General features: G+C 39.7%; 1 protein-coding gene across 2 annotated transcripts in view; it reads right to left on the bottom strand.

Annotated features, from left to right (window-relative positions):
- Positions 1-15,840, bottom strand: part of LOC139355625 (CUB and Sushi multiple domains 1) — a 2,038,620-nt gene that overhangs the window by 240,450 nt on the left and 1,782,330 nt on the right. For both annotated transcript variants that reach the window (XM_071067488.1, XM_071067489.1), the window contains exons 35-37: positions 15,380-15,504; positions 14,410-14,506; positions 263-367 (exon numbers count right to left, since the gene is read on the bottom strand). In XM_071067488.1, coding sequence (XP_070923589.1) covers positions 263-367; positions 14,410-14,506; positions 15,380-15,504 — 327 coding nt within the window. The remainder of the gene's footprint in view (positions 1-262; positions 368-14,409; positions 14,507-15,379; positions 15,505-15,840) is intronic.

Here is a 15,840-nt window from a genome sequence, read left to right as displayed (position 1 = left end):
GGGTTTCTCCATGTTGGACAGGCTGGTCTTGAACACCTGATCTCTGGTGATCCGTCCACCTCTGCCTCCCAACATGCTGTGATTACAGGCATGAGCCACCGCACCTGGCTTATGTATTTCATAGAGACAGTTTTCATAAGACGCAATTTCATGCAAGTTATAGAACAATATTTCACTGTTTAATAAGAGCATGATTTATTTTTTCTTTAAAAAATGACTCAGTATAACAGTGAAAGCTGTATGCAGAAAGAGTTGACCTTACTTTTGTATTCCAGGTGGAAACCAGCAGCTGCCACACTAATGTCCGATTGGAAATGCAGGTAGAGTTGGTTGGAAGTACTGTTCAGCAGTGCTGGTACCGTGGTGCCTATAAGAAACAATGCAGATAGAATTTTAACACTACAAATACATTCACTTTTCTAAATATAAAACACATGAGGATACTTATTAGGCTTACAAATCTCTATAGTTTGTCTGACTGCCACATATTTAATCTGAGTATTGGTTTTATTATGTATTCAGCCATTCGATTTTTCTAGGTACAGTAAAAAGCCATTGTCTGCTCTGACCTGCTCAAGTCGATGTGACACCTTTCTCTTGTGCTTTCTATTGTACCATGAGGGTTTGTTTTGCATTGTTTTATCCATGTAATCTTCTGCTTATTAAATTTAGTTTTTTACTTGACATGAGCAGAAAAGACAGAAAAGTTCAACAGCCAAGTGTAATGAGGGTTGGAGGAGCAGTCGGACCAGGTGGATACTGATCTGAGATATCCTTCCGAAGACGTTGCTTTTGACCACGTAAATATGCTCTTCCTGACCCCCTATGTGACTCATGCTGAGTAACGTTCCCCCTGGATCTGTTAATGATTTCAACTAAAGATGCATGAAAAGGAATATATAGGGCTATTTTGACACACTGATTTCTTTACTTAAAATGTTCTAGCCTGCATCACAGTAACTAACCGATTGGAAAGGGCGATACAGGTACTGAGGACCAGGGTAAGAAAGAAGTAATGATGCTGGCAGGTGCTGAGGAAAAGAAAATCGTTCATCACTCAGAAGTTTGAGACATTTTGGTGGAATGTATCATAATATGGAAAAATAACAGACAAGTTTAAGTCTCTTTTTCCTGATGTGTGTATGTTCAATACTCTGTAAAATCATTCTCTAAATTAGAAGTGTATACATACTCGATGTCAAAGAAATATCCATTGTGTAAAACTCACTACAGTGTAGACAAATTATTCAAGTGAGCTACGTTGAGCATAGCACTGGTGTAAAGGGAGAAGTGATAATTTAAATAACAAAGCAAAGAAATAAGTTGATAATTATTCAAAACCGATCAACATTATTGAAAAGATAAGATTGCCTATCATCCTTAGCTCACCACTTAAATGATCCAATATTCCCCAACAGATTTTATTTTATTTTTTAGATGGAGTCTCACTCTGTCACCCAGACTGGAGTATAGTGGTGCCATCTTGGCTCACTGCAACTTCCGCCTCCAGGTTCAAGTGATTCTCCTGCCTCAGCTTCCTGAGTAGTTGAGATTACAGGCATGCTCCACCATGTCCTGCTAAGTATTGTATTTTTAGTAGAGATGGGGTTTCACCATGCTGGCCAGGCTGGTCTCACATTCCTGACCTCAAGTGATCTGCTCGCCTTGGCCTCCCAAAGTGCTGGGATTACAGGTGTGAGCCACTGCGTCCGGTCCCCAAGAGATTTGATCAGACCAATGACCCCAGGCAAGGACTCTGTCTCTTTAAAAGAGGCTTTTTTTTTTTTTTTAAATATTTTTAGTAGAGACGGAGTTTCATCGTGTTAGCCAGGATGGTCTCGATCTCCTGACCTCATGATCTGCCTGCCTCAGCCTCCCAAAGTGCTGGAATTACTTTGAGCCACCGCGCCCAGCCTATAAGAGGCTTTTTAAACACTATGTGTGTCAAACTTAACGCCTAATCTATCTATCCCTGAAACATCAAGTAGGTCTCTAATGTTTCTTAACAGTACCATCGGCATTCATCCACGTCATCAGAGTCAAAGCTTCCTCCTTCTCCATGACCCCAAGCTGCCCTCCAATCAGTCATCAGGCCCTAACTGGCATGCTCTCTAAATATTTTCCCAAGTTATTTCACTTACTTCATATTATCTTCACAACAATCACCCCAGGGCAGGCAGCCTTACGTTAACCAGAATTAGTGCAATAATCTTCTAACTTGTTTTTTTGAGCCTGATCTTTTCCTAATTCAATGCATTCTCCATTCAGCAGCCAGAAAGCACTTTACAAATGTAAATGTAAATGATGTTAAAATTCTCATAGATTCCTCGTCATCTTAGGACCAAATTTCACAGTCCTTGATTTGGCTCCAAGACCCTGCGTGATCTGACTGCTGCTTGCTTTTCTAGCTTCTTATCATTACTTGGTTTTTCAGGATCATTTTTTTCTTGCTTCAAGATGCTCCATATCATAGGCCTGGGATGTTCATTCCTTCTTCTTTTGATTCACTTTGACTTTCCTATTTCCATTCATTCAAATATAACCACTTATTTCCCAAACTAAGTCACTCACTCCATTTGATAAACATGGGTTTATCAGCCAGATAAACTACTAACCCATTTTCCAAACATACTAGTTATTCTCTGACTTCGTGCAAAGCAGAACCTTCCCTGATTAGGACAGAGCCTCAAAGACTTGAACCTCATCAAATCATTAAAGACAATGAGCAGACCACCGGTGCCATGCCAAATATGACTGTTACAGCTTTAATCTGTCTTCCATTCTACTCTTACCACATTCATCTCCTGCCTGGGCTAACGAAATAGCCATCAACTGAGCTTCAGAATGGATATTTGCCTTCTTCTTATGCATTTGTTCTGCACACAAAATAATCTGCTTACAATTAAGTAACACTTGCACATTTTATTTCTATACATGGGCATAAGATGTGTCTTTTAATGAAACTGTAGGTCAACTTGATCTATACTGTGCTTTGAGAACTCATCCTATGGAGATGGGGAAATTTAATCTTTACCATGGCTGGGGATTCCTTTCCTGCCCCAGGATAGCCAATAGTCTCAGACTTTCGGGTCCCTGACTCCTTACTTCACATAAGCTCATTCTCCAACCTCACCCGGACCCTTGAATTTTAGCAGTTTCATGTTGTTGTGCACACCTTTGAAAGAATGCTCTTTGACAAGTCCCTGGTCCAAAATATAGCCTAAGTGCATCAGGCTACCACTTTGTTTTCAAGGCCCAGTCACATCCTTGTGGTCCTGCAAGGAATTCAATGATATCTTAATTTCCTAGAGGACACCCAGGTCTGGGAAGGGCCATCACTGTCCTCTTGTCAGTCACTTCAGCTCCTTCAACATCTGCCTTCACCACCATCCTCTCTGCTTTCCAAAGCTGAGCCCTTTGAAAGACTAACTCCAGGAGGGGGTCCACCCACAGGTATGAATACCAGTTGCTTTTAGAGCCAAGGTATGAACACCTGGCTCTCTCCTGGAATGAGGATGGGAAAAATACCAGTGGAATGAGATGAAATAAGGTCCCAGTAAAATACACTGCTACAAATGCAAAGGCAGCTTCTGTCAGGTATAATCTGATGACACGGTAAGGACTTCTTCTTGGTCTTGGGCTAACAAACAGAATCTTCTGTTGGGCTTACAAAGGTTCGCCATAGTTTAAACATGTGCCTTAAGGAGTAAACTTTGGCCAATCAGTACCGAAGCTGCTACTGCAGTGTGTTGGAAGAAAAACAGCGAGAAAGCAGAGAAAAGAGAACTCCACATGTTCTCCTTATTAACGGCGTGCATGTGTGTTTGTGTGTGTGCACACTCTTAGAGCCTTTTGAAGGTAGAGTTCCTGCTTGAGATTTGGGGTCTATTCCTCCATCGGTTTTCCCTGGCTGCCAAGGTGGGTATTTTCTCTGGGAGGTGGGGTCATTTTAAGCCTGAATCCTTAGTGCGTAATTCACTGTAAGAACACTGTGTGTGTTGAATGAGAAACACTTATGAAGTGTTTGCTGATATAACTCTTTTGCTTTTTGACCTTGATTTGATAGACAGACAGAGAGATAAGTAGACAGACAATAGACAGATACATACATAATATTTTAACTAAAAAGTCATGGGGTCACAAACTATAAACCTCTCCTTGCTAATCACCTTAAATATGTTGAAGAGAAGTTACTGTAAACTATGTAACAGGTAATGGAGGAAAGATGAGGGGTGGTTGCCAAGCGGATAACCTGGTGTGTCTCCAAAGAGAAAATTAATCTGCCTAAACTATACTTTCTCTCCTTTCCACAGCCTCTATAAGAAGCGAAGTGTTGGTTGTGCAACTGAAAACAGGGCACACCCAAAGCCTTGGAGAGAGACCAGTGAGGGAGGAGGAAGGAAGCAAGAAGTGGAAGGAGTGTCAGCTGCACTTGCTCATTGGCCCGACTCAGAGCCCTTTTTACTATGAAGAAAAGGGACATCCACTAAAGCACTGATTTTTTTACCCATTTTATTCAATTTCCATGATGTTTGTTGTCCTCTCACTATTGCATTACTTTTGTATTTTTGGACAATATTTGTAGAAAGAACAATATATTACTATAGATCTAACTAATTTATCCAAATACATTTTCATTATATCATCTGCACTACTTTTTGACTGTTTTTACCTGTAATTTGGTATAATCAGTTACTTTTTTCACTCCATTAAATCAATTTAACTAACTATAAATCCTTTTAAAAACCATGTTTCTTCTTCACTTTCCACCTACCAATGACAGAAGCATCAGCTCAGTTTCACTTCTCATACAGTGTTTCACACTTGGTACAGTTTTTTCAATTGTACCCTCGTTGGGATGGGAGACTCCAGCTTTTACATTTTAAAATGTGTTTAATGTCCTCCAGCCCCTAGCATAGTCATCTCCCATGCAGGTATTCCATACACAGTGTTTGACTTTTTTTTTTTTTTTTTTTTTTGAGACGGAGTCTCATTGTCACCAGGCTGGAGTGCAGTGGCGTGATCTCGGCTCACTGCAACCTCTGATTCCCTAGTTCAAGTGATTCTCTTGCCTCAGCCTCCTGAGTAGCTGGGATGACAGGCATGTGCCACCACGCCCAGCTAATTTTTGTATTTTTAGTAGAGATGGGGTTGCACCATGTTGGCCAGGATGGACTCGATCTCCTGACTTTGTGATCTGCCCACCTCGGCCTCCCAAAATTCTGGGATTACAGGCTTGAGCCACCGCGCCCGGCCTGTTTGACTTTTTTGTTCATCTTCTCTGGACGTATTACAGTGGTATCAGAGAAACCTACTTCTTCTTTTAAAAAATTTTCCATAAGTTATTGGGGTACAGGTAGTTTATTTGGTTACATGAATAAACTCTTTAGTGGTGATTTGTGAGATGTTGGTGCACCCATCACCCAAGCAGTAGACGCTGCACCATATTTGTTGTCTTCTATCACTCACCCCCCTCCCACTCTTCCCCCTAAGTCCCGAAAGTCCATTATATCATTCTTATGCCTTTTCGTCCTCATAGCTTAGCTCTCACATATCTGTGAGAACGTACAATGTTTGGAGAAAAGCCTACTTCTGATGCCACTTACTTCTGCCACCCCTAGTCACTGAAAATGCTGTGGTATGGTCCAGTTCCATAAAGGAAAGGTGATCACCAGTCTCTTGTGTGTGAGTAACAAGTGAACTGTGCATTTGAAAGTGCTTTGTGAGTCCTCAGGCCCCTCTAACAGTGATTGTTAATTCAGCAAGCAGGTCCATGAATGACAGCCCTGTTTGCACTCCTGTTATGAAAAAGAATCATTTGCTATCCTGTGAATAATGTGGGATCTGGGTGCCCTGGTGGCACACAGGAGAAGCGGGAACCCACCGCCAGGGGCGGCTGGGAGCACGATGCTGGGCTGGGCACCTAGGCACAGCTGCAGAGGGCACTTTCCTGCAGCAGCTTCCACATTGGGATCTTCTCAGAATGGCCTATAAGAAGCAGCTTATGCCCCTGCACAAAATGCAACGGAGTGATTTATTTAAATGGTGCCATAGGCAGAATGTTTTTGATCATATAGTTTTACTGTGGCCTGGATAGAACAATACATAACAAAGGAAAAAGAAACTGTATGATAGTCCCTGAAGGTTCTCCTCTCAGCATGGTGATATTTACCTCTCTTTAATATTGTCAGCCACAAAGTTGTATTTATTTTGTTCTATTTTATTCATTTATACTTTATAACCTGTCTATTTCCAAAAAATGACGTTAAGTGGCTTCCGATAAAATACCGACATACATATGTTTGTCCAAATAGAAATAAAATACTAAAACATTGAATGATGGACATCAATTATTTTTTCTGAAATATGTACCTCTTATGACTACTCACTCTTGTTTGTATTCAATACCTAACTTTGTAAATGGTTTAATATCTCCTTTATAAACATTTTTAAAATATCATAATTACAAAACAGTTTAAATGTTGATAACGCTTTAACACATTCAAACTTTATGGCTGACTTGTCATTTCTCCATATAAAATGTTTTTTAAAAATTCATTCTAAACTTTAGAAAGAAATAATTTCTAACTTACAGAAAAGTTGCAAGTGTAGTATAATAAAACTGAAACATCTACTATTTCTCTATAGATAGAATTAAGTCTATCTCTATATGTGTATGTATAAAATTATTTTATTCTAAATGATTTATGAGCAAGTTACAAGCATGATGACTCATTTCTCATAAAAATCCAGTGTCCACTTTTTTAAAACAAAACAGTTCTCTAAATCAAAAACGTAACACAGATACGACATGTCATCCGCTGACCTCCTTTAAATTCCATCCATCTGCCCTCAGGGCTTGGAGAGGACAGGACTCTACTGGAATCACTCAGGGCATCCTGTGTTAAACCCTCTGTTTTCTTTAGTCTGGAAGAGTATTCTGGTCTTTCCCTGTCTTTCATGAACTTAACACTTTTGAAAAAAAAAATAAGCAAGTTCTTTTGTGGGATTATTTTTGTTTTAAGTTGCGTTTGTCTGATGCTCTGTATGATTATATGAGGCCACGCATTTGGGGCGAGAATAGAAAGTGGGGTGCTGCATTCTTCCGAGGGCTTCTTACTGCTGAGCTCCTGTGGTGGGAGGGGGCTGGCCCCACGCGGGCTCACAGATGCTGATTCCAGCATCACTTCCCGATGCCGCTCAGCATGACTGTGAATTCATATCAACTGCTTGCCATCAGCTGTGGTTGGAATATGTATGCCACAGCTATTGCAATGTGACACAATAATTTGAACTGCTGCTGCTGCTCCTTCTTCCTTCTTCTTTCTTCCTCCTTCCGCCTTCCCCCTTCTCCTTCTTCTTTTTGTTTTTGAGAGTGAGTTTCTCAGTATACCAATGCATACAACAGCCCATTCCTGACGATCTTGTGTCACTTGGTGAGAGAGGTGTCTGTAAAACCCCTCCACGCTGAAGGCACCTTTTTACTCCTTGTTAGGACTTAGGATTCACAGCGGAGAGGCACGAGGATGATGAGAGTCCTGTTTCTCATCAACACTTCACCCACTAACTTGTTGTGCCCTGACATTCCAGCCTGAGCCCATTATGAAAAGGCCTGCCAGACAATGACATTCACCCTTCTCCACGTATGAGCTGGCATTCTGCAGCCACGGAAAGCTTTAATTTTCATTCATTTTATGAGTTCATTAATCTAATTTTGTCAGTATAAAGTTACAAATTTCTATGTTTGTTGTTGTTGCTGTTGTTTTAGAGACAGGTCTCCCTCTGTCACTCAGGCTGGAGTGCAGTGGTGCGTTCACAGCTCACTGCAGCCTTGAACTCTTGGGCTCAAGCCATCCTCCCACCTCAGCCTCCTGAGTAGCTGGGACTACAGATGCACACCACCTACTCAGCTCATTTTTTTTTTATTTTTGTAGAGATGAGGTCTTGCTATGTCGCCGAGACTGGTCTCAAACTTCTGGCCTCAAGTCATCCTTCCACCTTGGCTTCCCAAAGTGCTGGGATTATACGCGTGAGCCGCCATGCCAGATCATAAAGGTCTATTTCATACAAAATGGTTTGTCTCGATGTATTCCTACCACAGCTTGGTAGTCAGTATTTCTCCAAGAAATGCTGTTTCCTTTAATGGGAGAATGGTGTTTAGAAGGGTAGTTAGAAAGCAGAATTTGGGTGCTACTGGGCTGTTGTTTATACCTCTCAAAAGACAGAGGTAGAAAATAAAATATGTACATACACACATACACACTATATTTACGTCTATAGCTATATATATATACTAAAACCAAGCGTTCACCCCAATGTCCCTAATTCAAACCATGCATTCACCTCAATATCCCTAATTCAAATCCAATGCAAACAGGCCCAACCTAGCCTTCGTCATTTCCATTTTCGCATTCATTCTACCCCTGACAACATGAACAGGAACTGTGAGCAAATCCTGTTTGTGCACAAAGAGCCACTTATTCTTCACACTTCCAGATGCCTGGCCCAGAGTGAAGAAAGAAAAGATGCACAGCCAGAAGGAAAAGGAAGTTCTGCTTTCTAAATTGGAACAAATGCCATGTAGCCCTCAAAAGAAAAGGAGGCTGGGCTTTGGAAAACTTGTGTGGGGTGAACACAAGAAACCTGAGGCCGGTGTTTGCTTTGCTATTTTCTTCATTAGACCTTGGGCCTTACGACTTGTAGTACACAGGAAGGGAGCGACGTATTGAGAGAGAACAGGAGAACTATAAAGTTGATCTCCAAAACTTGCGAACCAAAAGGTTGCAGAGGCAAAAAAGGATGGAAGGCCCTCTTAGATACCTGGTTTCAGGTGAAACATAAGGAAAGAGAACAACGGGGTCTGCTTGGACTGTTATTAGGAGAACAGAGGCAAAAGAGAGACTAGAAATAATGATTTTAGGCCAGGCACAGTGGCTCATGCCTGTAATCCCAGCACTTTGGGAGGCAGAGGCAAGTGGATCACCTGAGGTCAGGAGTTTGAGACCAGCCTCACCAACATGAAGAAACCCTGTCTCTACTAAAAACACAAAATTAGCCGGGTGTGGCGGCACATGCCTGTAATACCAGCTACTTGGGAGGCTGAAGCAGGAGAATCGCTTGAACCCGGGAGGCAGAGGTTGCAGTGAGCTGAGATCATGCCATTGCACTCCAACTTGGGCAACAAGAGCGAAACTCTGTCTCATTAAAAAAATCTGAAAGATATATAATAAATAATATATAGATGTAATACATATTATATATTAATATATATTGTACATTAATATATTATATAATATATAAATAATAATATATATGTATATATGTATATATTTTTCATGTATTATATATAACCATATGACATATATGACATATATTATATGTTATTATATTATATATAGATTATATAAGTCATATATGTCATATATTATATATAATAGATAATATATATTTTATATTTTATATATACATATAATATATAATCTATATATTATAACAGATGTCATACATTATATATAATCTATATATTATATGATGTATATTATATAATATATATGTGATTGTATATGTGATTATAATGATTTACTCAGTGACTGAGTAAAGGCAATCTTTAGACACACGACTAGATGAGCCTACCATCCCTTCATTCTGGTTGGCCCTCACCAGCCACAGCACTCGTTCCTCTTCACTTGGGGAGGAGCAAATGAAAGCTAGAGGGGCCAGATGTTTCCAGACTAAAGCGCGCAGGAGAGACACAGAGCAAGAGTGTTCCCTTCTCTACTGCCCCTTCAGAATATCGACCATTATATGGTGCATCAGAGTTAAATTAGGACGTCTTCTTGATTATTCTTTCCGAGCGAACGTACAAATGGACTTGATATTCACAGTGGCCACAGCCCTAAAGAAATACATTCCTAATTTGTGAACATGGTTCTTCTCATATTTTCCCCACAATATGCATAGGGGACAAGGACAGAAAGCAGCTGAGATGAGGATGATTGGTGGTTGATGAGGCTCATTCACAAGAAAACCGTCGTCTTAAAACGTGAAAACATCTTAGAATAACTATAAACCACTCCTATATCAGACATCTCCACAGCCTCTCAAAAAATATAAATGTCTGAATGTTAAACTGTGAAAAGTGAGTGGTCTGTTTAACTTCAGAACATGTACACTTGCAATATTGTACCCAGATGTATATTCTTTAATAAAATTAATTTTAGATATAAAAAATTCAATTTAAGTAAATATGAAAACATTTTATCAGCCTGACTTTCTTAATTTATAGACTTATTATAGAAAACAATGGTATTTTATGTTGTTAGACCTAATCACATTATTTTAAACTGGCTATACATCTTCATATAATAGTTACTAAATTTTTTTATTTGATAGTAGGGTTATTGTTCATTCATATATTTTATTTATTTTATTTAACTTAGTTTTCTAAAACATTTACATCTTTGCATTTTTTACTAAGGAAATTGAAAGCAACAAGCTAAATATTTCATAATTATTTGTATGAGACAACTTTTTTTTTTTAAGATAGAGTCTCACTCCGTTGCCCACGCTGGAGTACAGGGGCAGGATCTTGGGCTCACTGCAGCCTCTGCCTCCTGGGTTCAAGCAATTCTCCCACCTCAGCCTCCTGAGTAGCTGGGACCACAGGTGCGTGCTTGGCCAACTTAAAAAACAAATCTTTTGTAGAGATGGTGTTTTGTTATGTTGCCCAATGCTGGTCTCAAACTCCTGGGCTCAAGCAATTCTCCCACCGTGGCCTCGTAAAGTGCTGGGATTACAGACATGAGCCACCACAATCATGTAAGCCAACATGTATCCTAAAATGTTGTGATGAAAATCAAATATTATGAGAAAAGATTAAAAGGTTATAAGGCTAACACCTGTATTTTAACCTGTATTTTCTCGGTATTTTATCATAAGTATTTTTATCCCTGGTATATGTTATATCTCAGAAATATGAAAAAGGCAAAAAAAAATAGTATAAATTCTGCTCACATCATTGATATATTAGTTATTATGTAACAAAGAATTGTTCTGCTCTTTATCCCTGATATCCAGGAGGTAAACTCTAAGCCCTTGGTATTTCCCAGGTGGCAGGAGTGCCTTTGTGGTCCATGGAGGAGCTTCTCACACCACACCGTTTGTGGTCATTGTGATGATGATTATGATTATGGTAACTCAGGAAGGGGGCTGGGCAAGCTGGAAAGACCAGTAATAGGATTAGAGGGTCGAGGCATTGAGCCATGTGATATCAGCGCAACCTCCCAATCTCTGGGCAGGGAAGGGAGCTGGAGGTTAAGTTCAACCCTGTAGCCAATAATTCAATCAACCTTGCCTGTGTCAGCAAAACCCTGTAAACACTCTGGCACCAAAGCTCGGGTGATGATGCACTTTGAAGTGCTGGAAGTCCTGAGGACACAGAGGCTTCCTGTTTGGGACCTTCCCAGATGTCACCCTATGAGTCTCTTCATCTGGCCAGTCCTGGTTTGTGTCCTTTGTAATATAATCTTAATCATATGTATAAGTCCATTGCTTTCTCAAGTTCTGCGAGGTACTCTAGCGAACTATCAAGAACTGAAGGGACCACGGACCCCCTAAATTGGTAGCCAGTTGATGAGAGTGCAGGTGTCCTAGGTGACCCCAGGGCTTGGAGCTGATGTCAGAGGGGAGTCCTGTGGAGAAGCATGAAGTGCACGAACTCTGTGCTAACTCCAGGAAATTAGTGTCAGAATTGCATTGCAGTGGTGTTTATTTCAAACATATCTTTTCAAATTTTCTCCTGGCCAACTCCAAAAACTGAAGTTAATAAGAAGGAGATTGTTGTTATTTTTCATGCATATAGAGGTAATGTGGTCACTTCTTTTTTCATTAGTAAGGCATTTCCCTGCTAACTTTGGCTAATCCAACATGCAGCTATTTTAATTTTGCCATCTCCTGCTTTCTGCTGGTAATGCTTGCATTTGTGTGTAAAATGTGTTCTGTCATGGATTTATGACTGAGAACATTAGGTTAAAAACTTAATTCCATATTAAATACTCTCTTTTGAAAAATTAGCCTATTTCTAATATTAATTAGGATATATGAAAATATTACACATCTGAAGCTAAGCTCACTTGTGATAGTTACTCAAGGGAAGGCTTAATATGAGGTTGCTGTACAACAGTTGATAAATCCAAATATATGTGAATGATAAGATTTGATTCTCAGATTAAAAGTGGCAAAACACGCACGTTGTAAGCAGATTTTACCAATTGAATTCATAGACTGTGCGGTAGGTGCTAGGAATTGTGGGTGACACTCAGAGATTAATATAGATTCTGAAGAAACTTAAATCTCTAGAAAATAAAAGAATACTTTACTTAAAAATGACCAACCCAATTCAATATTTGAGTGTAGAATACAGAAATGGACACAGACTGCGTGGCTCCTGTGACCTGAAGGATTATCCTCTCTCTCTTTCACTGATTTGTCTAGCTATATTTTACTCATCTGTTAAGATATTTTAATTTTTGCCAGGTAGTTTTTTTTCTCTTAAATCTTAAAAAAAGTGTGACTTTTTTTCCCTCCTATAACACCCATCACCTGCCTGTAATGCTGTCTATTTACCAAATATTATTTATATAATTACATTAAATGTTGGCATCTGTGTAGATTTTAACTTGTGTTGTTGATGGTTTTTAATGACAGAGGTCTTATCTTTTATTCCTAACAACAAACACAGTGCCTGGTATCTAGCAGGTACTTTAAGAGATCACATGCTAAGCTAAACTATTCCAAGAGCTATGTGCTCAGGGGAAGAACGAGGGGCTTCCTAGTGGAGATGGGCCTTGAGTTCTAGCTTTTAAGGACAGTAATGGGTTATTTGAAATAAAAGTTCCTAAAAGTATAAATAGTACACAGACAGACAAACATAGATTGTGAGTGACAAATAACAATAAGATGGTAGGTTGGCATTTTATTGCCCAACACCTTAAATGACCATGCCCAAATAAAAATATGGTTTTATTTGCTGAGAACCAGAGATAAGATCTTTGAACCATTTGAAGTGATAAAATGAAAGTTGTATTAGACATTGTGAATGGCCTGTACACTATCTATTTTCTTTATTTTTTTAACCTGTTGAGTAAAAGTAGAATGGAAATGTTTAGGGAAGAAATATTTAAGAAAGTTAAGAAAAATATATACATATATATTCCAGCCTCCCTTTGCAGTAGAGATAAACAACGGACAGAATTCAGACCAATGGGATAGAAGGAGTCAGCTGCTGCAAGCAAGAAGGCACTCATGGAAAATATTACTTTTTCTGTGTCATCTTGGACAATTCTCTAGTACCTAATCTTTGTTCTTCATTGGTAAAAGAGAGATAATAATCCCTTAGAACTTAGTTGGTGCTGTCATATTGGCTAGTTTTTGTAATTTTAGTAGAGACGGGGTTTTGCCATGTTGGCCAGGCTGGTCACGAACTCCTGACCTCAGGGGATCCGCCCGCCTCAGCCTCCCAAAGTGCTGGGATTACAGGCGTGAGCCACCGCGCCTGACGCTATTCAAGATAAAATTAAGCATTCATGTTAACACACATTCATAATGGGGCAAAGTAAAGGCTCAGGAACTGTGGGCGACTGTGAGGACAGTGGTGACCAGGATCAGTAATGACCAGGGTCAGTGATGACCAGGGTGACAATGGCAATATTGATCATCATCACTTCTCTTCCATTCATGAAGTTTGAGTCCTAATGCTATTACACAAAGTGAAAGAGGGAGGTGTCATGCATCTAGAGGCAGGATATACTGTTAAACAAAAGCAAAATTGAGATCCGAATGACGCACCAGGGCAACAGGAAGAGGAGACTTACTTACAGGGCATTTGGAAAGCAGAATCTTCAAGGCGGGCGCATTCATGAGAGTCGGAGGTGCAAGGAAGAGTAAGAGAGGGTGGACTTGTCGTGGACTACAATTTCATCTCTGGCTACATATGAGTAGAGTAGAATCTCAGGACTAGCTGAGCCCACATGCTCTGTGTAATAGTCCCAGACTGCCTAATGTCAGGCTGTGCATTTGAAGAGGTGAGAACTGTTTCCTAACCTCTGCCTCTTCGCTGCCTCACATTATTATTCCTGGCTTCTGCTGCTAGCCTGAGAACCTGCCACACGTCAAAGCTGTGCTGCCTGACACTTTTAGATCGATCTCCTGCTCGTGGAAAACACAGCCTTCTTTTTTCTCACCTGTTTCTTGATGGTCTTACTCTAAGACTTTCAGCACTAGAGCAACCCTTATGGAGACAGAAGAGTTGTGTAGAAAATGTCTACGTGGAGTGTTTGTTGTTATTTAGGTTGTTTTCTTGGTGTTTGCAGATTTTGAGTCACAAAGGTGAGGAAATTGATTCCATCTTACCTGAGAAGCTTCCCAGTCTGGGTGCGGTCACGTCCCCACCGTCGTGGATCTCAAGGGAGTCCCAGTTTTGTTCCGTGGCAAAACTGATCACTTGGATCTACCAAACCGTAACATTAAGTTAATATTGATTTTTGGCTTAACATAATTAGTCTAATTAGATAGGGTATTGGGGTTTTTCATGATTAAAGTGTATATATAGGTATATACCTGTACCTGTATATATACTTATATATATACCTTAATCATGCCTCCAATACCATAATATTATATATATATACACACACACACTTTAATCATGAAAATCCATCTATCTATCTATCTGGCAAAATTTAAAAAACAAACCATGAAAGAACAATTTATTTTTCTTTTCTTTTCTTTCTTTTTTTTTTTTTTTTTGAGATGTAGTCTTGCTCTGTCACTCAGGCTTGAGTACAACGGCATGATCTTGGCTCACTGCAACCTCCGCCTCCTGAGTTCAAGCAATTCCCCTGCCTCAGCCTCCCTAGTAGCTGGGATTATAGGTGTATACCACCGTGCCTGGCTAATTTTTGTATTTTTAGTAGAGATAGGGTTTCACCATGTTGGCCAGGCTAGTCTCGAACTCCTGATCTCAAGTGATCTGACTGTCTTGGCCTCCCAAAATGTGGGGATTACAGGCATGAGCCACCATACCTGGCCAAGAGAACAATTTCTACAAATGGTACTTTTGATAGTTTTTATTCTAAAAAATTTAAATTTTATTCTAAAAAATTATATTTATTCAAAATATAGAAACACGATTAGAAATATTTTGTGGAAATACTAAGAGAAGGGAAACAGAGTATAGTCTATGTATTTAAAATAACCAATATAAAAGGAAAAAAAGAGAGAGAGAGAGAGATGGAAAGAAAGAAAGAACAAAAGAACGAAAGAAAGCAGCCCACAGACCCCAGCTGAGCCCTGCTGTAGACTGTGGACTTCAAGGACTCACCTGAATTCCCGAGCCCTCCGTAACTATGATCTTCCATATACAGTTCAAGTTGTTTCCGTAGGGCTCAGGGTAGCCAGGGGACAGAATTGTACCTCTTCGCTGAGTGAAATTACCACTGCATGGTACTAAAAGACAGAATCACATGTCATGAAATAAAGTGCCACGGTACAGTGTTGATTTGGCATGCAGTTTTCTTTCACTGTGTGACCAGTGAGAGAAAATGTACGTGAACAATGATACGTTAAATGGCATTTTGAGCCAAGGTAAAATTTAGTGTTTTCTCTTTTAAATTAGCAATATAATTGATTATTACCTGTTATGCTACTGAGTTATAGATCTTGAGTCTATAAAGAAATCTATGCAAGTTCTCTAAGACGGGACGGTGTCTAATGATGGCATCTCCAAAGTGAATTCTGTTTAGAATAATTTACCTACTATAATTTAAGGACCTTGGCAGAGTC

This window comes from Macaca nemestrina, chromosome 8, assembly GCF_043159975.1.
Source record: "Macaca nemestrina isolate mMacNem1 chromosome 8, mMacNem.hap1, whole genome shotgun sequence".
NCBI lineage: Eukaryota > Metazoa > Chordata > Mammalia > Primates > Cercopithecidae > Macaca > Macaca nemestrina.
Note: the sequence above shows the minus strand (reverse complement) of the source record. Positions and strands in the feature narration are given on the sequence as shown.